The 22,530-nt window shown below is 40.9% G+C and overlaps 1 protein-coding gene across 1 annotated transcript in view; it reads left to right on the forward strand.

Moving 5' to 3' along the window:
* Positions 1–13,936: 13,936 nt before the first annotated feature.
* tesk1b (testis associated actin remodelling kinase 1b) overlaps positions 13,937–22,530 on the forward strand; it is a 44,477-nt gene continuing 35,883 nt past the window's right edge. Inside the window, exons 1-2 of the mRNA XM_033610303.2 lie at positions 13,937–14,075; positions 14,843–15,578. Of these exons, the coding sequence (XP_033466194.1) occupies positions 15,384–15,578 (195 nt within the window). The 5' untranslated portion in view covers positions 13,937–14,075; positions 14,843–15,383. The remainder of the gene's footprint in view (positions 14,076–14,842; positions 15,579–22,530) is intronic.

Here is a 22,530-nt window from a genome sequence, read left to right on the forward strand (position 1 = left end):
CCAAGTCAATAATTTGAGATACAAGGTCATTTTGAGATCCTCTCCAGCTAAATCCAGAAAAGACAGAGGTATTAATTTTTGGCCCTAGAAATGAAAGGGCAAAGATCAGCACCCACCTTGGCTCTATGTCATTGACAGCTACAAATCAAGCCAGAAATCTTGGTGTTATAATTGACTCAGACCTGAACTTCAACAGCCATTTAAAGTTTATTACTAAATCCGCCTATTACCACCTGAAAAACATAGCTAGAATTAAGGGGTTTCTGTCTAAACAAGACATGGAAAAACTTATTCATGCATTCAGTTTTAGTAGGTTTGGTATTATTGCAATGGCTTATTTACAGGCCTTAACAAAAAATCAATCAGACAGCTGCAGCTGATTCAGAACGCTGCCGCCAGAGTCCTTACAAACACCGGTCATTAAATCGCTACACTGGCTTCCTGTGAGTCAAAGAATAGATTTTAAAATCTTACTGCTGGTCTACAAAGCCCTAAATGGTCTCGGACCAAAATACGTGCTTGATCTACTGGTTCCCTACGAAGCATCCAGACCCCTTAGGTCATCTGGAACAGGTTTGTTGTGTGTTCCAAGAACAAGAACCAAGCAAGGTGAGGCAGCATTCAGTTATTATGCTCCACACCTGTGGAACAAACTTCCTGTAGATCTGAGGTCTGCTCAAACTGTCAGCTCCTTTAAATCAGGGCTAAAAACACTATTGTTTACTGAAGCGTACTCTTAGATTAAATACTTACCTGCTGTATTCTACTGCTCGTACTTTTTAACTACACACTGCTGATTTATGCCTTTTATTATTCTACTTCTTTTCGTATCCTGACTGTTAAATGTATTGAGCCTGTTTTTATTTTATGTTACTGTATTTTATTATTATCACTATCATTCTCAATTTCTATTTCCCGTTTAATCGACTGTTTTTATTGTTTTAAATTGTGTCTTGTTGCTTTTAATGTCTCTGTAAAGCACTTTGAATTACCTTGTGTTGAATTGTGCTATACAAATAAACTTGCCTTGCCTTGCCTTGCCTTGCCTAAGTCATTACGCTATTTTTAAAAAGTCATTATTTTGAGGGTTTTTTTTTTGGGATATTAAGTCATTATTCAGAGATATCAGGTCGTTATTTTGAGGTACTAAGTCAATATTTTGAAATATTAGGTCATTTTCAGATGCTAAGTCATTATGCTATTTTGAAGTTTAACTCATTACTTTAAGGTACTGAGTCATTTTGACCTGCTAATTCTTAATTTTGAGATAATTAGTCGTTATTTCGAGGTACTAAGTCAATTTTTTGAGATACAAGGTAATTTTGAGATACTCAGTCATTACACAGTTTTGAAGTTTAACTCATTATTTTGAGTTCCTGTGTCATTATATTAAGGTACTAAGTAATATTTTGAAATACTACTTCATTATATTGAGATTCTAAGTCATTTCAAGATATTAAGTCATTATGTCGAGTTACTAAGTCAATATTTTGAGATACAAGGTAATTTTGAAATATTAATTAATTATGTTGAGGTACTATTTCATTATTTTGAACTAGGAAGTCATTATTTTGAAATGCTAAGTCATTATTCTGAGGTAATAAGTCACCATTTAGAGCACGTTTCTCATTCTAATAACTACCTGGATATTTTTTTTTTTTTTTCCGTCAGCTAAAATCTAAATCTAAAATTGTATGTGCTAGTGAGACGTTTTATTTTGAAATGATGTCCAGAACAGCTGTACATCCACAATTCATCTTGGTTAGCTTGACGATGACCTAAATTGGCCTCCAGAGGTAATCAAAGGTAAAGTTTAACCTTCATGAATTTAACATTAAGTCTTATTGTGTCTGCAGCTCTATTGTGAAAAATCATTAACAAGCAAAGTCAGTCATTTGGTACCAAACAATGTACCAGGAAATACACAGTTAGAAAATTAACTTTTGTCTCACACAGACCTGAACTGACCTCACTGCACAAACAGGAAGAGTGAAAGAGCTTCAGACCTGTTCACACATGTAGAGACCCTGTATATGATAAGGTAATGCCAATGTTCTTTAGCCTTTATCAGTAAGACATAGAGGGTTTTTTTTGCTTATGTTAATGAAATTAAATTTAAAACATTGACAAAATCATGTTATATAATGTTCTCCCAGCTCAGCCCCCCCAAAATATGTGACTAAACCGAGGCTGCAGCACACCCCCAGAAAAAAATAAAAATTTAAAAAACAATTTATTATACTACTACATTATATGATTTATCACAAGGCCACCCCCCAACATATATATTATAAACACTGCCTTGGAGTAGACACAAAAAAAAAAAAAAATAAAATAAAATAAATAAATAAATATATTAATTAAGCTGTGCAGTCCTCTTTTCTTCTGATCGTCTAAATCAGCAGTGGAAAGTAACAGAGAACACTTAGTCACACTTTATATTTCACTCTATTACACACTGCAGGGAAATATTGTACTTTATCTCTCTTTTCTGTACATTAATTTGACAGTTAAAGTTACTAGTTGCTTTTTTACATAAGCATGATATCCTGATATGATATGATGCAGTACTATCATGGATGGACTACTGAATGGACGTACTGGGCACAGGCCATAGGGGGCAAAAGTGCCCAAAGGAGCCCTTCTTGGCCTTCACTTGCAAACTGTAACTCAAATTAAAATGTGCCAACCAGGAACAGTATCAAACTGACCACAAATGGATGCAAAAGAACTGTGAAGAGACAAAAATAACTACAAAAGGGAAACAAAACCACAAAAGATGCATAAAGACAACAAAAACAACAAAACCAGCACAAACTCCTGCTCCTATGTAGGAATGTAGGAGCGGTGGTGGGGCCATTTGCATGTTACCAGGGGCCCATTGTCTCATAATCTGCCCATGAGTACTGTATTACTAATCTGTAGTATATACAGAATCTAAAATTGTTGAATAAAAAAACCTTTATTTGTCCCCAAGGGGGGATTTGCTTAGGCACTGAGAGTAGGTAACACAATATAGGAAAATAAAAAAAAAAGATCACAGCATCCTTCAGCATGCCTTGATTTGCAGCATGACACACCATAGCTGGGAGAAATTAAAAACACATACCAAACAGAAGCTGGGGTCTCAGGAGGATACAGTTATATCAGAGGGGAGTGTTTCTTGTTGCACTCGGACCAAATAGGCTCCACTGGAGTACCGGTCTGTGAACACTAGAGGGCAGCATTGCTAAAGGCTGTGATGCTCCCACTTTGATGTGTTATTGAACAAACAGAGCACGTAGCAAAGAGAAAAAACTGCCTCTGCAATGCAGGTCAGTGGGTTAGTGGAGGATCCATACTGTCTGCTGCTGCTGCTGCTGTTACGCTGCACCAACAACACAACCAACACACTGCATGAGCTACATATTACTCTGCACAAAATCATCCTATTCAGTCATTTAAAGACTAAAACTGCTTGTGAAACTTTACTGATAACAGCCTTGATAACATCTGTTTGGTGCATGTTCTCAGCCTTTTATGTCATTGGTATCTTTTCCCTGCAGTTCTTCTGTAATCTGAAAAATCGTTTCTTATTTAAAATTAGGGGTGGAATGTAACTGGGTGCATTTACTCAAATTCTTGAGTAAATCTGCTCATTTATATTTTATTAAAAAATATTTTACACTTTTCACATCAACACATATGACAGCCAGAGTTACATTGCAGATTTGACACACTAACATATGATCACATTATGAATTACACTACAGCGCACAGTAGCAATACAATAGGACTCAAGTTAGCACAACTTCTTCAACATTAAAGGGACAGTTCACCCCAAAATCAAAAATATATATTTTCCCTCTTACCTGTAGCATTATTTGTCAGTGTAGATTGTTTTGGTGTGTGTTGCTGAGTGTTGGAGATATCGGCCATAGAGATGTCTGCCTTCTCTCCAATATAATGGAACTAGACGGCACTCAGCTTGTGGTGCTCGAAGTGCCAAAAAATACATTTAAAAATCTCAACAGCAATGTCTCTTTCCAGAAATCATGACCTGGTTACTCAAGATAATCCACAGACCTTGTTGTGAGCAGTTTCATGTAGGAACTATTTTCTCTCTACCTAACTACACCCACCAACCGTATCACTGCGCAGAAGGAAGAGTGCATCTACTACTAGCTCACCACTGAGCTAGCTAATGTTACAGCTCATCTTGCGCTGTCACAAGCACGAGCCTCTTGTCCATGAGTAGATGCACGCTTCCTTCTTACAATGCCATTGTACAGAGGCTTTATTGTCTTTACATTATATTGTTTCTTGTGTGTGAAATTAAAGTAAATAAAAGCTTCATTTTCGCCGAGGGAAATGGTTTCAGCTTACAAAAATAGACAGGAGGTCTGCGTCAGCTGCGAGTTGCACGTCAGTCGGCTCTGCATCGACGCAAAGCCTACGCCATAGGTACGGCGTTGATTCGATGCAGATGTATAAATGCTGCATTACAGAGTATCCTCACAATATATGTTGAGTCAAATGTAATCTGATTTATTTTATTTTTTCTGATGAGAGGGGTATCTATGCATTTCTCATATTAGCTGAAAACTTCACATCAGGGCTCGACGGTGTGAATAAAAGAATAGTGAAATCAATAATCTCCACATAATGGCAGCAACACCCTGCTGAGTTACATATTGATCCTCTTTTTTCAGGAGGGACCTCATTTTCACATCCTGTTTTGAGATGAAGAGCTGATGCTCAGCGGCAGGAAGCTTCAGCCAGAACGAGGTGAGTTCACTTTAAATTCTGTCAGCTGAAGGAAGTTGCTGTTTTTCTGCAACCTTTTGCACACAGACCTACAACCTGTTAACACACTGACACAGTCGAGAGGCAATACTTTATCTTTAGCAAATAAACTGCATTTACTGTTGACAAAATGAAGCGACGGTCACAGAATCATAAGATAAATACACCTTGAGGGGATACGCCCAGTCCAAAAACATAACACAAACATATCACAGTCCCAACCGAGTGGAGAAAAACATTCCCTACCTGTAAGGTGAAACCAGAGGCTCAGAGAAGTACCGGGCATGTAGAGACAGGAGGGATAACACACCATCTGCACAGTTTGTATCCCTGTGTGAAGCTGCAGGAGAAATTCGTCTGTCTGGGAAAGTGCATAAAGCAAATGTAACTGCACTTAATTGCCCATTATTTAGAGATTACGTTGTGACTTTAGCATGTGCTGTGGCGTGTTGTATGGGAACCGTAAAGCCTTTGTGAATGCAGGCCTTCAGGGTAAAATGATACGGGGTCAGTGAACAACAGAGGATGGCCTCAGGCTCTTTTGTATTGATTTCCACCTTCTTTCCTGCCACTGTTGTCACGGCATATACGCCACATACCATCTACCTACAGCTTTTGACTCGCACATTGTAGAAAAAACTGTCTAAAGTCCTTGAAACATTGACAGCCAAAGTGTTATCCAGGCATTTAATTTTCCTAATGAGTCAAAAGACACAAACCCCCCTCTGGATCCAGTAATTTACTTTACTCGTTCCCTGTGGATGAAGCAGCACTTCGCTCTGATCCACTTTCCAGCACCTCAGCTTCACCCTGGAGACCAGTGCAGGCTGATCTGTCTGTCCCTGGAGGTTAAAATCCAACTGTGTGTTTGTGTCTTTGTGGTTGTTTGTGCGCCTAAGTGACCATTTTCATTACTTAGAATTGAAAGTGTTCAGTGTTTCACCCAGATGATTATTCACAGGGTGAAAGACGCAGGGAAAGCTTCACAGGATTGTCCCCACAAAATATCCCAGTTTATACTTTGTTGTTGTTTTGTCTTGTTTTTTGGTTATTTGCTGCAGGGATGGCGTGTTTTTTTGTAGGCCAACCCCAGGTGTTAAAGTCACCCTGGTTCCCTTGTCAATAAGTCAGTGGGATTTTCAATTTCCAACTCTGCAGCGAACAGAAGTTTATGATACTTACACGTTTTGTTCAGCAAGATAATCCTCATGAACAGTCACCACATTTATGATTTTTGAATCGCAAACGCAGTCACCAGAGGTAAAAAGTTAACATTAGGCCAGTGGTTCCCAACCTTTTCTCTTAAGGGACCTCTTTTCTATCATTAAGGAGACTGATGACCTCTAACTGATAGGGGTGGGAATCGCCAGAGGCCCCAGGATATGATATTATCACAGCACTTACATCACATGGTGCCCAGTGGCTTCGTGGGTAGAGCAGGCCTCCCATATACGAAGGCACTGTCTTAATTGTAGCGGCCATGGGCTCAACTCCAGCCTGCAGCTCTTTGCTACATGTCATCCCCCCTCTCTTGCTCTCCCTTTCATGCTAAGACTGTCCTATCTAATTAAGGCAAAAAGCCAAAAAAAAAACCCTTAAAAAAAGCCACAATTCAATATTATTGCCATTTTAAATGTTTTGCAATATGCTGAATATTGTGAATATACTGCGATTTATTACTTTTTTCAACTGTGTCAGCATCTGTTTTATCTAATAAAGATATGATCAGATGAGATATTATTGCAGCAAACTGTATCTAGTAGACAGAAAAATATGTTGATTGTATTATTCTAGTACGCTATAAAAAGTTTAGTATGTATTTGTAATATTCATAAGCTATGCATACTATGCTGTATCGATTTTTCCCCCCAACCTCTACTAACAAAGGAACATATTTTATGGACATTTCATATTATATTCAATGCATAATAATAACAGTAGAGAACAACTGGTAAACTGTATAATTAACTCAAATAGTGAGGGCAAAAACTGCAGGACGTTTGTGTAAAATGAGGGATTTGGATGAATTTTAGCAGACCCTGTGCATATTGCATCAGAGATGATTTTTCCTGATATTTTTCGAAGCTTTTTTATTATTATTATTTTTAACAAACATACTGAATGGGAAATATAGAAATTCAGTGTTTTCTTCTCCCTAACATTTGGCCGTTGTTGTATAGGCATTTTTTTTTTTCCAACTGCAAATTTTTCTAATGCAGGACGAGACTGTTAAGCAGAGAGTGAAGGCTACTCTTTAAAAATATGGATTTCATTTTGTTTTCATCACAGACATAAATCAAATGATGAGATAAAGGTACTGTATTATTGTACTACTGTATTCCTTTAAAGTTTGTTTACACTCGTTAAAATAAAGAAGGCTTCACATCCCCCTATGAAGCTTTTGTGACTCCTAGTGGGGGTCAAGACCTCCAGGCTGAGAACCAGCGCTATAAACAAACTACACCACAGTCCATGACTTAAACATCGCCACTACAATGAGGCTGTAAAGCTGTGTTAAGCAAGATGACGCACTGTGTACTCATTTAGCCACTTCATTCATTCATTCATTCATTCATTCATTCATTCAGCAACCATCTTTTTTAAGACAACGAAAAGCCTCAAAATTCACAAGTGGGGTATTTACTGACATATTTGATGTTGTAGAACAAAACATGAAAGTCTTTCAAGCTTGTGTTAACCACAGACCTTTTATCAGTCATCTAACCAAGAACCCATTCAGAGAAACCACTGACTCTGAGATGATTAGATTTTTGAAGGTTTGCTCCCATCTGCTGTTTGAGAGTAGATGAAAACTGCCTTTAAATTGACACGAAATCTAAACAAAAGTCACGACGAAACAAAAGTGTATTTATGAGGAAATGTTATTATAAAACTGGGGCCTATTATGCCCAGCTTTAAAACAAACTATAAACAAAAGCGTATACTGTATAATGCAGCAGCACCTCCTCTTGTCTGTTTGTCTACTCAGCAGTAGTGTTTCATCCAGCCTGGGAGGGGGTGGAGGTCGAGGAGATGGGGGGTGGGGATGTGGAGACGGGCCATGTGGCTACTCCTCTACCTCACCCCCCTTCACCCCTCTGCTCCTTTGGGGACCGGCACGCGGGCACATGAAACAGCTGGTGTCCTCGAAAAACCAATCATAAAGGCCCCTGGCCCCCCCGCCTGGCTGCCTGTAAGGGCCAGGCAGGAGGAGAGTGTGGTCGTTAGCACCCACAGATGAGTCTTAACGAGGGGCCACCTCCAAACGGTCAGATGGGAGACACAGCAGGCTCGGGATATAGATTTTACTGCCCAGACCTGGATGTATAGGTGGAAATTGGAATTTCAGATGCAGGAGAGGCTTCATGTTTTATTTACACTGTACACTGGACTGAGAGCTTATACAGTCGTTAGAAGACATGTTGGAATTAGACATTTCTGCAAACCACTGATATGCTTCATTTAAACACCTCATATGTATAAAATCAATATTTCTGAAGTGACGTAGTATACGAGCTGATTTTTGTTATCACAAGGTGAAGGGGGTGGTGGATGGCGTGACACTGGGCAAGGCGACTGCCAAGCTGCAGACAACAGTTCAAGACCAACAAACAACATCTGTTGTTTTTTGGCAACCCTTCATTCGTATTTTTCAGCAGCGTTTGAGCCACCAAACCTCAGTGTTCTTTACTGACACATTGTGGTGTTTCCCAGCAGCGTTTGAGCAGTGGTACCTGGGTGTTTTTCATCAACCCGTCCCTGCTTTTCCAGCGCCGTTTGAGCCACAGTACCTGGGTGTTTTTCACCGATTTGTCCCTCCTTTTCCAGCAGAATTTGGGACACCAAACCTCAGTGTTTTTTACTGACATGTATTGGCTTTTTTAGCTGTGTTTGTGCATCAAACCTTTGTGTTTTTCACCAAAACACTGGTGTTTCCCGGCAGCGTTTGAGCAGTGGTACCTGGGTGTTTTTCACTGATTCATCCCTGCTTTTTCAGTAGCATTTGAGCCACCAAAGCTGAGTGTTTTTAACTGACACATCTCAGCTTTTTCTAGCCGAATTCGTGACATAAAACGTGGGTGTATTTTACCGACACCCTGTGGCTTTTCCCAGCAGCGTTTTAGCAGTGGTACATGGGTATTTTTCACCGACCATTCCTTGCTTTTCCAGCAACGTTTTAGCCACTGAACCTTGATATTTTTTACCGACACATCAGGCGGGGTATTTTAGTCCTGGTACTTGGGTGTTTTTCAGCGACACAACATGACATTTCCCTGCTGCATTTGAGTACTGAACCTGCATATTTTTTACCAACCTGTTCCTGCTTTTCCAGCAGCTTTTGTGCCACCAAACGTGGGTGTTTTAAGCCAAAACAAACCTTTATCACAGCATTGTTAAGAAATATAAAGCTTCAACTTATCCAATACGAAATGAAGTACAGATGTAACGTATCAGTGATTTGCAGACATGCACAATGCAAACATTTTGTTCTTGTGTTGGGTTGCATGGGAGTGCAGGGGTCCTACCAGAGCCTGTACAGATGCCTTTTTGGGAGGTACAAGCATCTTTCTGTGTAGAAAATAACTAACTAAAAATATAAAGTAAACAGGAAATGTTTCTTTATGTGAAAGTAGGGATATATTTTTGTGGGTGAGCTTCCTCTAAGTGACTGTAACTAACAGCTTGTGGATCAGTTTTGGTCCAGTATTTACCATTGTGCTCTGGAGGGATTGATCTGTCTTGTGAAGGGGATCTGAACAGCTCAGGTGTTAGATGCAGCAGGAGCGTGCTATTGATTTCCTTCCTGCCGGGTGTTGTTAAAACTTTTCAGCAGGGGATCTGAATGAGAGCCAGCCTCATTAAAATACACTTTTTTGTCCCTCATGAGACCAGAAGAAAGATGGACTCACATTGATTTTAAGCCCAGTCTTAAAATCAATGTGAGTCCAAAAAAATAAATAATAGGTGATGGAGGGTTTTGCGGCACATATAATGACTTTTAGATAAATACTGAGTGTGTTAGTAGGGGACTAACACCGGACTGTTTAAATCACATATTGATTTGGGTCTTTCAGTGATGTGAATTGGTTTCTGTGGGGGTTTTTGGTTTGGTTTATTGACAACGAATCAGTTAGTCTCATTATTATCACTGGTGTTTTAACTGACCATTGATAAAGATAGAGACACACAGTCAGTGACATTAAAAGCCTACCTCATCATCTTAGCATCTCACTCCTGTAACATTGTCTGAATGTGTCTAATCCACCCGTTCTTCTGCCTTATCAAAACCTGACGCCTGCATTACCCACAATGCAACTCAACGCAGACAATTCAGTCAGAGATTTGGGTATATCAAACTGGGACTCCCTAAAAACTATTTCATACCTGTCTTGCTTTACACCCTGCTTCACACAGAGTGTTGTGTACCTGATGTGCATTCTTGTCAGCTTGCATTAGGTCATCTCATCACTTTTTGGATGAGCTAACAAAATAAAATGTTATTTATTAACCTACCTATTTGATTGTATCCTTCAAGATGCAAATACAAGTGAATAAAAAGGTAAAACACAAAAAACTCTAATTAAGATATCCACGTCATAGTAAGAAGTCCTATCTACTAACCATTGTTAAGCGTTTGCCGTAAAGTTCGAGGCGTTGGATGAGATTGTCTCGTTGTTTGCTCTTCACACACACAGTTAGTGATTTGAGTGGTAAGACAATAAAAACAACTGAAAGTTATCAGAAGAAAATCTCTGCCCAAGAATGTATAACCCCTGTAGGATGACAAATTAACCCTGAGTCTGGTCTGAAAGGTCAACGAGTCACCATAATCTCCTGTCACACGCCTACACACACACACATGCATGAATGCCTGCACATAATCCCCACACACATGCTCACTGAAGCCCAACTTGGACTCAAAACAGATATAACAGTCAGTGTGATGAATAAGTGATCAGCAGCACTAAATAATAAATAGTACATATTATTATCAGAGACGACGGTGTGACTTTAGTGTTTTTCCTTAGGCTTTAGGACAGAGCCAATAAAATGATGGATAAATAATGCAGCGAGAGACTGCAGGTCTGTTCAGCAAAGGGAGACATAAACCTCGTCACACACCTCTGCAGCTGAGTGTGTTAACGGTGTGCGAGTATGTGGCTGTGAGGTGTGAGATGGCTTCACGCTGTACGACACACTTTTTTATGGCTCTTTGGCATCCGGCCCCTTTTGGGTTCCCCACGCAGTGTTCACAATAAGGTGTAAAGAGAGTTCATATCCACATCTGAATCTGTATCGTCTTTTAAATCTGTCCTCAAACAAAACTTTCGTCTGAGAGCTTAACCTGATTTTACTTGAGTCTTATTGGTCTCGTTGCTTATTCTAACTTGCTTCCTGGTGTGACTCGGGGTTTTGAAAACTGTTCTGAACATAATATTATATCTGCAGCTTCATAAATTCACACATAAAATTAATTGAGGCCATTAAAAGGGCTTCATTTTAACTTAGTGTCTCTGTAATTGCGATTAATAATTCATTCTCTCTCACAGGCCAATTTGGACTGATTCCAGCCAACACATCCCACGTGGACATGGCATTTATTTGTTATGTACTTATTTAATAACTTCACAAATGCTTCCCACTGGACTAATTTACAGTATTTCAACTGGAAAGAGTTTATTCAGCAGGTTTATAGACAGTCAGGTGGGTCGTTTGGAGCCTTTAATCGTGTCTTTGGTCTCAGTCTTTAAATTCATTTGATAAATACCAGTTTAGGCAGAGTGCTTTTATTTGCAAGACATCATTTAGTAACTGGTATCATACCTCTTTGGCTTGTGACCCCCTTCACAGGTTGCATATATATCTATGCTCAGATTGCTTAAAGGCTCGGACATACTTTATGCAGTTACTTTATGCCCCCACTTGGTAAACGAGGGCTGAGCTTACCGTGCTCCTACTGCCATCATCAGTGAAAATGAAACTAAAGCAGGATTTACACTTGTGCGTCAGCTCTATGCAGACCCTATGCTGTAGTCCTATGCACGTGGCGTACGCTGTTGTGAGCATTTATACCTCTGTGGCGGTGTTTCTGAGTCACTCTGCAGTTACACCTCCAAAACACTAGTTGGTGGCAGGGTTTCTATGAAGTGCTGTTTAATTGATTCAAAACACACATTAAACACACATTAAACATGGCTTAATAGAGACAATTTCAAACACAAGTACACAAATCAGTTTTTCTATAACTTGCAGCATTCACAGACAAACACTTGTCTTTATCTGGACACATTTTCCCCACAAATACAACATGATAATATTATTAGCACAAGCCTATGGCGTTTTACATTGTATAAATTAACCTAGCAGCTAGCGGACTTTTCCCCTTGTTAAGGCCAAAACACACCGGCGCCGTACGACATGCGTCAAAACAGCCGCCCCCATTATTTTCTATTTACAAACCCACACCGGCGGCGGCTCGACGCGCATCGATGTGCCATGGCACTTTACGCTATTGTCCTATTTTTCCAGCGTTGCCGCCCTTGAAAAAGCGCTATTTTGTACTTCCCAGCCTAGCGGACTGAAGTGTGCAATAGACGCTTTTTGTGTGTGTTGGGGGTGTCGCCGTCATATGACGCCACCGGTGTGTTTTGGCCTTCATATGAAGCCAGGGACATTTAACAAAGGTAACGTTACAAAATTTGGTTCCATTACAACTCACAAGTAACCTGGAAATCCAGATGCCCCGCCCCTAGCAAGTTCAAATTCGCACTGCACGGGGATCTGGCCCCAACGAGCAGAGCCCGTTGAATCGCAAATTGGACCAATCACATCAGTCTTTCTGACAGAGGTGGGCTCTGGGCGGGCGTAACATGATGAAGACAGCGCTGCGCTGTAGGAGTCGAAAAGTAAACAGCCAAGATGGCAGCTGCCTAAGGACCTCGTCCTTTCAATTTAGCTTTGGAAGAAACACTAAGCCAACTACACTTATCTTTTTCCTTGAGAGAGGAACAGAAGACTGCCCTAGAAGCCTTTGCTTCCAGGAAGACCTAATTTGCCGTTTTGCCGACAGGATACGGCAAAAGCATAATATATCAGTTAGCCTTACTGGTGGGCAAACAAATGGGGCTTACTGCAATGAATACGTCACCTTGTTTTTTGCTCTGATTGGCCATTTTGCTATCCAATTGTGTGTGGCAGCATTTAATGTGCCTCAGTTAGTGCCGCCCCTTGGGTAGGAAGGGTGTATCGGTGAGGGCCAGACTCAAAATCTTTATAGATTTGAGTCTGGATTTCCAGGCTAACTCCCAAGGTTCACCGACAAAACAACTGTCTTATACTAAACATGTTTTCCAAACAACTACAACATGCTAACGTTATTAGCACAAGCCTATGGCGTTTTACGTTGTATAATTTAGCTTAGCTTATATAAATACATTTATTATTATAATATAATCACGTATATTTTGAGCGTATTATGCTTATTGAGACAATAAAACTAGCTGGCTTCTTCCATTCAAATAAATATTCCGAACAATATGTCATATGTAATCATGTGTAAATAGTATGGGTAATTAGCAAACAGATGTAAGTTTAAAATATAGAAATTTGGTTGCTGTAGTCCAAATAGTCTCTGAGTAACTGAGAGAATCAATCAAATTTTATTTATATAGCACCTTTCATACAAAGTAATCTCAATGTGCTTTTACATACAACATGTGTGAATAGAAACAAGACACTCTTAAAAAACTCTTGAGAATAACCCATCCCCAACCCACCCACCTGCACAGACAAAAAAGAACACTGGAGAGAACTGTTGCAACCGTCCCCAGCCTCCCCCAATGATAATATCTGTATCGGTGCTGTTAACTTTGATTTTCTGTGGCACAAAAATGTCACTGTTCGAGTTAAATACATGTTGTAGCTTGCACTGATATGGATAATGAGACCTAGAGCCCACAGGTGTGAACTGGGTCGGATCAAACGCCCCCTCAGGTGCTGTTTTGCGTTGATGACGTATGGACCCGCCCCGCCTCGCCGCCTCCAATAAAGCACAGCAAAAGTCACCGCTCCTCTTCCTTCATGCAACCAAACGTACGGCGAGGCGGGCAGCGGGCACGTAAACCGAAACCACTGAGCCCCGTGTGAGTGTGTGTGTGTGAGTTTGTGTGTGTGAATGCGACACACACATATGATTAATTAGTAAAATAAAGCTCCAGTAACCGGACGCTGCGGCTGATCTGGGCTCAACGGAGGCGCGTGTGGAGGGTGTGTGTTCAGGAGCAGGCCAGGTAAGTCAGGTCCTCCTCTCAGCCGAGCACGCGTCCTCCTGCAGTTTCCTTTCGGCGCTGTTGTGCGTCAGCGTTTTTTAGTTTTGAATCGTGAAGCTTAAAATGCGCGTTAGTGTATCCGGAGAGGGGGTAGACTAGAGTTCGTGACAGACGAGCTCACAAACTCGGCTCAGTTTGGCATCCATAATTTACAAGCCGCAGTCAGGCTGTGGGGAGCTCCGCGGCGTCACGCAGGTTCCTGCAGAGCATCAGGAGGCTCCTGCAGGCGGCATGCACGCAGCGCACAGTCCCCAGTGTGCCCGAGCCACCATTAGTGCATGCATGAATACTGCACGGGTGATTGGATCAGTTTTGTGTGTGCAAAGTGCAGGCAGTAACAGTGAGGGGCGATATCTTGCTGCATCCACGGCTGCTATCACCAGAGAGCAGATAACATGTCAAACACACTCATTTACGAGCAGCTCTCTGCTGGGTTTGTTTTTCCTTTTAATGTTATCATTGATTTTAATCATGAGACCGATTTTTAGCGTGTTTGCCTTCATGGTAATGCAGATAAAACACATTTTGAGGGCTGCACACAAGCTTAATCATGCGCCGAAGCATTGTGCGTCAGATAGTAATCTGGCACGCTGATTAGATTGTGATGTTGTAAATAACTCTTTAGTTCAGTCAGTGTGAGCAGGAGTTGTCACATCAGATGCACACACTTTATGATTTAGTGAATTAACGCCCTTGTTTCCGCCCCGCTCTCCACTCTCCCTCTTCAGTTTTAATAGGCTGCAGCGTCACTGAGGCCGCTCCGTGCGCACTGGAAACCCGGCATTCAATTGGTGGATCCAAGAGGGGAGCCCCGGCCTTTTCCACTGCAGGAGGAGCAGAGTTAAGGAAACCGAGACAGAGACGCCACTGCCAAGACAGCAGCAGCAGCAGGAGCACGAGCAGCCTGCGCAGTTTAGAAAACGGCACAGCCTCCCCTGCTGCACGCCATGAGGGACTTCACCCAAACTGCGCACTGACTCTGCAGGATGCAACGCTGCAGCTGCGTAGTTTGTTAGACACAGACAGACGCAAGCCTGTTCGGGACGTGTGTAGGAATTTGACAGAGGAATTAGGCCCAACCGGTCGCTGACCATAGCTGCGACGTTTGGTTTCCCCCGCTGAGAGTTTCTCATTCCTGCCATCCGGAGAGCGCTGCGCCGTGTGGCCTTGTAGCGGACATGGGAAATGTAAACAGTTAGTCGGGCTGGATTTTAAACTACGCACACGTCCCCACGTCCTCCTCCTCCTTCTCCTCCCGGGGCGTCCGAGATGGAGATGGAGACGGAGAGGGTCGAGCCGGAGCAGGAGGGAGAGGCAGAGCCGCCCATGTACAGCGTCCACGGACCCAACCGGATCAGACCGTCCTCCTACCGGGCCCTGCGCAGCGCCGTGTCCAGCCTGGCCCGCCTAGATGACTTCAACCGGGAGAAGATCGGCGCGGGGTTCTTCTCTGAGGTGTTCAAGGTGAGTGTTTGCGTCATCAGTGATGTTTAATGACTCTTCTCTTGGTGCTTTAAGTTAGGACAGGCTGAATATTTAATGCTGACATCCTCCAGGTCTCCATGGTTACACAAAATCAAAGTTTATGTCTGTGTTTGATCATTTAAGGTGATTAGACAAGAGTGTGAACTGAGCTGAACTTTTCTGACAGCTCTGAGTGAGTTGTTGACTTCCTGTTAACTCACTCATTATCTATGAAAGAAGTGGTATCTATGGCAACCAGTGCATCCTGAACCAAACACATGATGCTGAATAATTACAAGAGGAGATTGGTGATGGAGTTGTTTTTAAAGGATGGCGTTATGGTGGAAATTCACACCTCACTGTCCCCTCTAACGATGCCCTCCTCTCTGCACGTGTGACCCACATGTTGTGTAAGGTGGACACAGTGTGTTTTGGTGTGTAAGTGGATACGGTCAGGACAGGTAGATCTAGCACACGTGCAGGTAACCTCATACGCCTCCTCTCAGTTCAGACCAGCTGCCTTCCCCCCCTTTTGTCACGCTGCTGTTCACTCGCACAGAGGCTAATTCTGAGGCTCGCCTCATTAATGATGGCTCAGAGTTGCCACATACAGATCAGTGCGATGGTGTGAGAGATAGCACAGTACAAAGGGCGGCTGGCCTGGGAACAAACTGCATCACTTTGAGACGTGAGCTTGTGTTCAGGCTGCAGTAAACGGTTATTTTTATAATGGATTAATCTGCCCATTATTTTTTCCATTAATCAATTGTGTTTTTGTCAATAAAATGGCAGAAAATAATAAAACATGCCCTGAAATGTCCCAGAACCCAAGGTGAAGTTTTCAGGGGCCGCCTGCACAAAACACCTTAACTTAAGATTTTCCTTAAAGCCCATGTTAAGGCTTTCTTAAATCAAATCAGTTGCACAAAACACATCTTTTTCAACAGGTTTCTTTCTCCTTGTCTTGGTTAAACTTAAGGAATCCCTCAAAGTTAGTGAAACCATTGCACAAAAAACTTATTGAGTGCAATCAAACAAATGATTATCATGGAAACAAGTATTTTGCCACTGCAAAATCTGCCTTAACACTTTTATTTAACTCAGGAAATCTTCAGAGGGATTCTGTGCAACAACTTTAAGTAAGTCCCTCAGCTTAGGAAAAATTAAGTCTTAAGTGTTTTAGCTATTGAAGAAAAGTTAAGGTGTTTTGTGCAACTGGCTCCAGTTAAACAGTTAAAAAAAATCCCAAACTATTTAGTTCATCATCAGGTATGATGGTGAAAAGCCTCAAATTCTCACATTTAAGAGGTAGAAACCATGAAATCAATGGTCAAAAGAGTTGCTAAACATCTGTCAATTAGCTAATTGATTTATCAACTAGTCGTTGCAGCTTTATCTTGTATGGTGCTAATAAGGTTTGGATGTTAATTTAATTTTAATTTCTAGGTCTTGTTTGGGAGGCATCGAAGGACAAACAAGCGCCACATGCTTTATCTTGAGCATCATAGGGCTGTCATTATTGATTTATCGGTTGATTATTTCAGATCAGATATGAGTGAAAAATGACTGGTATAAAGTTTTGTTTTGTAATTTTTTATTATTATTATTGGTTTATGAAAATCTTCTTGCATGAACACATATATTGTTTTCAGTATTACAGGGCAGGATCACTGAATAGTATTGCAATATTTTTGTGTGCAATATCATATCTTCACACAGAGCTAAGTATTGATTTTTATGATATAAATTATTAAAATGACAACACAAATTAAACCTAAGGCAGCCTATTAGAATAATATAATCAGTTGCTTTTTCAGTCCACTAGATACAATTTGCTGCTGCAATAAAATGATTGAAATGAGATGAACAGACTGAAAACTTTATCTTTATAGATAAAACAGATGTTGACAAAGTTTTCCTTTGGGGACATAATTTACAGTTAAAAAAGGTAATAAATTGCAACATATTTACAATAATATTGTATCATGACTTAATTATTGTAATGATATTGTGTCATGGATTCTCTGGTGATTCCCACCCCGATGAAGCCATGTGAAAGGGCTGTTCATAGACAGTTGGTATTGTACTCATGTGCAAGTCACCACATGTGCACATGTGGATTTTTTTAGGGGAATTTAGAGCAATTTACGTTTATGTGATGCAGTGTGTAATTAGATATTTCTCCTCATATCACTCCTGCTTCAAACAAAGGGGTCAGTCTGTTCTGCAGAGTTCATGTTTCAGTGTGTAGCTGGTGGAGCTGGTGTTGTAGTGATCAGAGTAGTCAGAGAAATTGTGTGTTCAGACTGAAAGGAAGCTTAACTTCACAACAATATACTTGTCAAACAGACATGGGACGTATACCTGCGCATGTTGTGAATAAGATTATGAGGAGCTGCTTCATACCGATGTAGGAGAGGTGCCAAGCATTCCTGCTCCCTCTTTCCAGGTGTTTGTTTAATGTTTGGGTTCGCAGCTGAATGCATGATGTGGTTATGAGGGCACCTGTCAATGCTGTGACAAGCAAAAAAAAAAATTGTGGGATTTTGGAAGCTTTTATACAGCGGTCAAAGCTGCAAGATGAGGAAAAAAGTAGCGGTTGGGGAAAGAAATCGATACAGTATAGTATCGCAATATTTTTGTGTGACAATATCGTATCATCACACAATGCCTAGTATGGATTTTTTAATTTGTAAATTCTTAATATTACAAATACAAATTAAATTTTAGATAGCCCACTTGAATAATTTATACAAAGTTTTCAATTGGGGACATAATTTACAGTTGAAAAAAGGTAATTAATCACGATAGATTTTATCGTGATACTCAACATATCGCAATAATATTGTATTGTGACGTAAGTATTGTGATAAAATCATGTTGTGGATCTTCCAGTGATTTCCACCCCTAGAAAAAAGTAATATATCAGGTTAAAAATTGGTTTGTAGCAAAAGTGGATTTTTCTCCTATTTTGTGCACAATTTATTAGAATTTATGCACATGAGCATGTGACATATAAACCTGAAACTACACATGATGTGTGTACAGGTAATGTCATGATTTCTCTACTTTCTGACTCCATATTTGGACTGTTGAATACGTAATTAATAGTTTGGTCTATATATTACTGGAAAATCCGCATCACAAGTTTCCAGACACCCTCAGAGTGTTTTTTTTTTTTTTGTTCCAAACAACAGTTAAAAACCCACAAATGTTCTTTTTATTCTCATATAAAACACAGAAAAGCATCAGAGGTTCACATTTTAGATGCTGTAACTGTTAAATTCACAAAAGCACAAACAAAAACTGATGCATATTTATGTTCTGGATAGATTGATTATCTGTTTCAGCTCTGCTTTGTATATTTGTGACTGGAGGATCTGACATACAGTGGTGTCTTGTAATCTCATGTGGGATGGGCCAAATATCTGGCAAGACGAGTACATAAACATTAACTATAATCGTCAAAGGTTAAAACAATTGAGTCACTCACAGGACAGCAGTGACTCATACGATCACATTAAATCCTTGTAGCACTGAGACGTTGACATTTCATCAATTCAAAGTAAAAAACTCTGAATTAAATATTCTCTCTGAATAATCCAGTCTTAAAAAACACATGGCCAAGTCGACCCTCACCTCATTAAATACGACGTTTTGTGTCATGACTTCACTCCTGGGGCTTTGTGCTAGACTCTCTAGTCTTTTGAAGCCACTCCCTCAGCGTTGCCCTTTGAATGGCCAATGAGCATGCAAATGTCACTGTGTTTACTGCCGGCTTGTCAAGTTGGCACTTAGGTTTGGATCGGCTTGCCCTTTTGATTGCGCCATATAAATGCAAAATTGTTACTGCGGCTATCAGTCACATTTTAAAAGTTTGCTGACATGGCTGACTGAACAGTTGTCCCTGTGTGGTTCCTGGTTTAGTTCAGAGGAAAAGCAGCGACTGTTCTGCAGGAGAAAAAACTCTCTTGGATGTTTTGTTCATCACATTAAGCAGTCACTAAAACGTATATGGTGCATTTACTTACATTCAGGCTTTGAAATGGATGTCCTGCACTTGGCTACAAAGGCTCCTGGCCTGCCGCCGTGTGAGTGCGTGTGTGTATGTGTGTGTGTGTGTGTGTGTGTGTGTGTGTGTGTGTGTGTGTGTGTGTGTGTGTGTGATGCAGATCAATGGAGGCTCGCGGCAGGCAGACAGGCAGCCATTCACCTCTCCTGTGTGCAATTGTGCAACCTGAAAAAATAAAAGGAGAGACCAAAAAAAGAGGGTGAAAGGAAGGGAGCACATGTGTCGGGACAAATCCTTCAGGTGCTGTTTTTCATCTTCCTTTTTAATATTCTTCAAAGGAAGGTTCCTGGTGGTGTGTGTGTGTTTGGCCTTGTGCAACACTCTGACTTTTTTGTTTTGATTCTTTTACCCATCAGCCACAAACTGAACCTGAAAACCTGAAGGCTTGGAAGCAATAAAACCTCAGTCACAAAGAAATTGCACCATCGCTCAACAGTTGAGTTAACTACAGGAAGTAATTATTTATTTATCCTGTCTGTTTCTCAGGGCTGCAGGGTGTTTTTTTTGTTTGTTTTTTTGAACAAACGAGTTGGATTGATTTCTAATTAGTTTACTGTGTCATTTTCCAGCTGTGTCGGTTCTGATAATAGATCTGTATATTTTCTAATACAGATAACGCCTGCTGTCAAAGAACAAGGAAACAGGCTTCTTATGAGATTTGCTTCTCATTTGGCCCTTCTACAAAATTTACATGAGACATGGAAATCTCACAGCATTGTTTTCAGAAGCTTCCACAGCATCCCAGTTTGGTTAAAAATGACTTTAAGTGCTTCATTTTCTTGTAGAAGTCTTGTATGTTTGGATCTGTGTAGGCCTTTCAGGAGCAATCAGACAGCTTGTGTCAGCGTTGCTAATAGCTAATGGCCCTTTTTACACACAGGTTGTGCTATAGGGCTTCTACAAAGTCCCCTCATTGTGCCACCATTGCATTTTTATACAGAACCAAACAACAGTGCCATCATGCTGCCCCCGTGTATGATTTTAGGAAGCATGCTGGCATCCCAGTAGCAAAAGAGGTGTGATAGGTGTGACATGTACGGTCTCCTTTATACTCCCTTTATGTACAAAAATATAGTGAGGTTCAAACGTTGTGAATGTCGCTGCCCACATACTTCCATGCCTCCTTTACGATGGCATAAATACAGCCAATAGATGTCACAAGAGGGCGGAGTCAGAAGTTTCACAGAACAACAAACGAGGCAACTGTAGACGAGGTCGTGATATTGTTCTTGGAAACAGAGGCAGCATTGTTGATGGCGGTTGTCTGTGCGACCATCATGTACATCTCGACAGGGAATTCTTTTCACTATAGTAGTGATTTGTTTCGTTCCGCCATTATTTTAATTTCTTTGTGTCTCCTACAGTCATATCCCACTGAACTACCCTACACTACTTCCACGATCTCCGGTGGTGTTGCTCTGTTTTGTCCGTATCTGTAAGCTTAAAGAAAAAATAGGCACAAATACAGATGAAATTAATTCAGAGTACGCACCAAAGGCTCTGTCTGGTAGTTTAATATATAACATACATGTCAGCAGTGGTGTAATGGAGGGTATACACAGATATACAGGGTATACCCACCTCTTTCTCTGGCTGTTAACGGTATACCCACCTATCAGCCAAAAAGAGTATACCCTCTTTCTCCTCAGTAACCTACCCATCTACCTAGTATTGGACCTACCTCATCAAGTACCACTACACTACTCTTTGTAATACAATAACAATGGCATAACATGACAATAACAATCATCATCTCTGGTCGGAGGGTAAGGGGCTCCTAGACCTAACTGTCTCAACGATTTGCAGACATTTTTGGCTATTCTTCTTCTTGAGTTAGCTGCTAACTGCTTCCAGCTGCTTTTTAAATCTCCCAACAGTGGGTCACACACATAACACACCATCAAAACGTCACGTGTCCCGTCCATGGTCCCGTCCTGCCGGCCGTCCCTTTTACACAGACGTCGATTCCTAACTGTTGAAGGCGAGACAACCCTGTTCGCACACTCCGCGATCGCACCTTTTTATAAAGAACAGCAAGGAGGAATAATGGTGCAAAGGTCCTGTACCTTGAACCAAGCCCCCAAGAACAGCATCGGGATTTAAAGCCAATTTTACATAGTGGTCAAATGTGGAACTACAGCGTCTGGGACCATCACTTGATGCCATGGGGCTCAAAAAGACTTCTTCCACATAGGCTTAAATTGTGAAAAAGACATCTGTAAATTGGTGGATACATTTTTTTGAGCATCATAACCCCTGGAAATACGTTGTTTAACTGTCAGGATTTGATCACTTTGGTCTGATAACATTTCAAAAGTCTAGAAGAGCCGCACAATTAAATTATTTCACCCCCATTCAAGTTAGTGGAACGCAAAACCAGACGTTAGTTGTTTGCCGCTCGGCCACACCTAGCCATGCTTGCCTACCGAAAGTCTCTAGTGTGGTTGCTCTATGGGCCCCATCATGTGAAAGTCCAGCTAATTTAAATAGGGATATAGAGCAATTTTGGGCACATGTGCCACTAAGCAGCCTTCAGTGCTGTATCCAGGTCTCTTAATACATCAATGTCTTTAGCAGGCAGTGTAAAAGGAGCTAATGTTTCACCACACCAAATGCTTTTTGTTGTAGGTCTTAAAGAAATAGTTTAACATTGTGGGGAAAGCACTTACTCGTGTTGGATGAGAAGATACCACTTATATGCCTGTAGTCGACGCTAAATCTGAAGCTACAGCAGATTAGCTGGTTAGCTGAGCCTAATTCCACCTGCTGGCACCTCTAAAGGTCGCAAATTAACACATCATGTTTGTTTGTTGTAGTCTGTACAAAAAAAAAAACATTCTGTGACATGATTTTATGGAGGGTTATTTGCCAGATTTTAGA

The sequence above is a fragment of the Epinephelus lanceolatus genome, chromosome 22, assembly GCF_041903045.1.
Source record: "Epinephelus lanceolatus isolate andai-2023 chromosome 22, ASM4190304v1, whole genome shotgun sequence".
NCBI classification, from domain to species: domain Eukaryota; kingdom Metazoa; phylum Chordata; class Actinopteri; order Perciformes; family Serranidae; genus Epinephelus; species Epinephelus lanceolatus.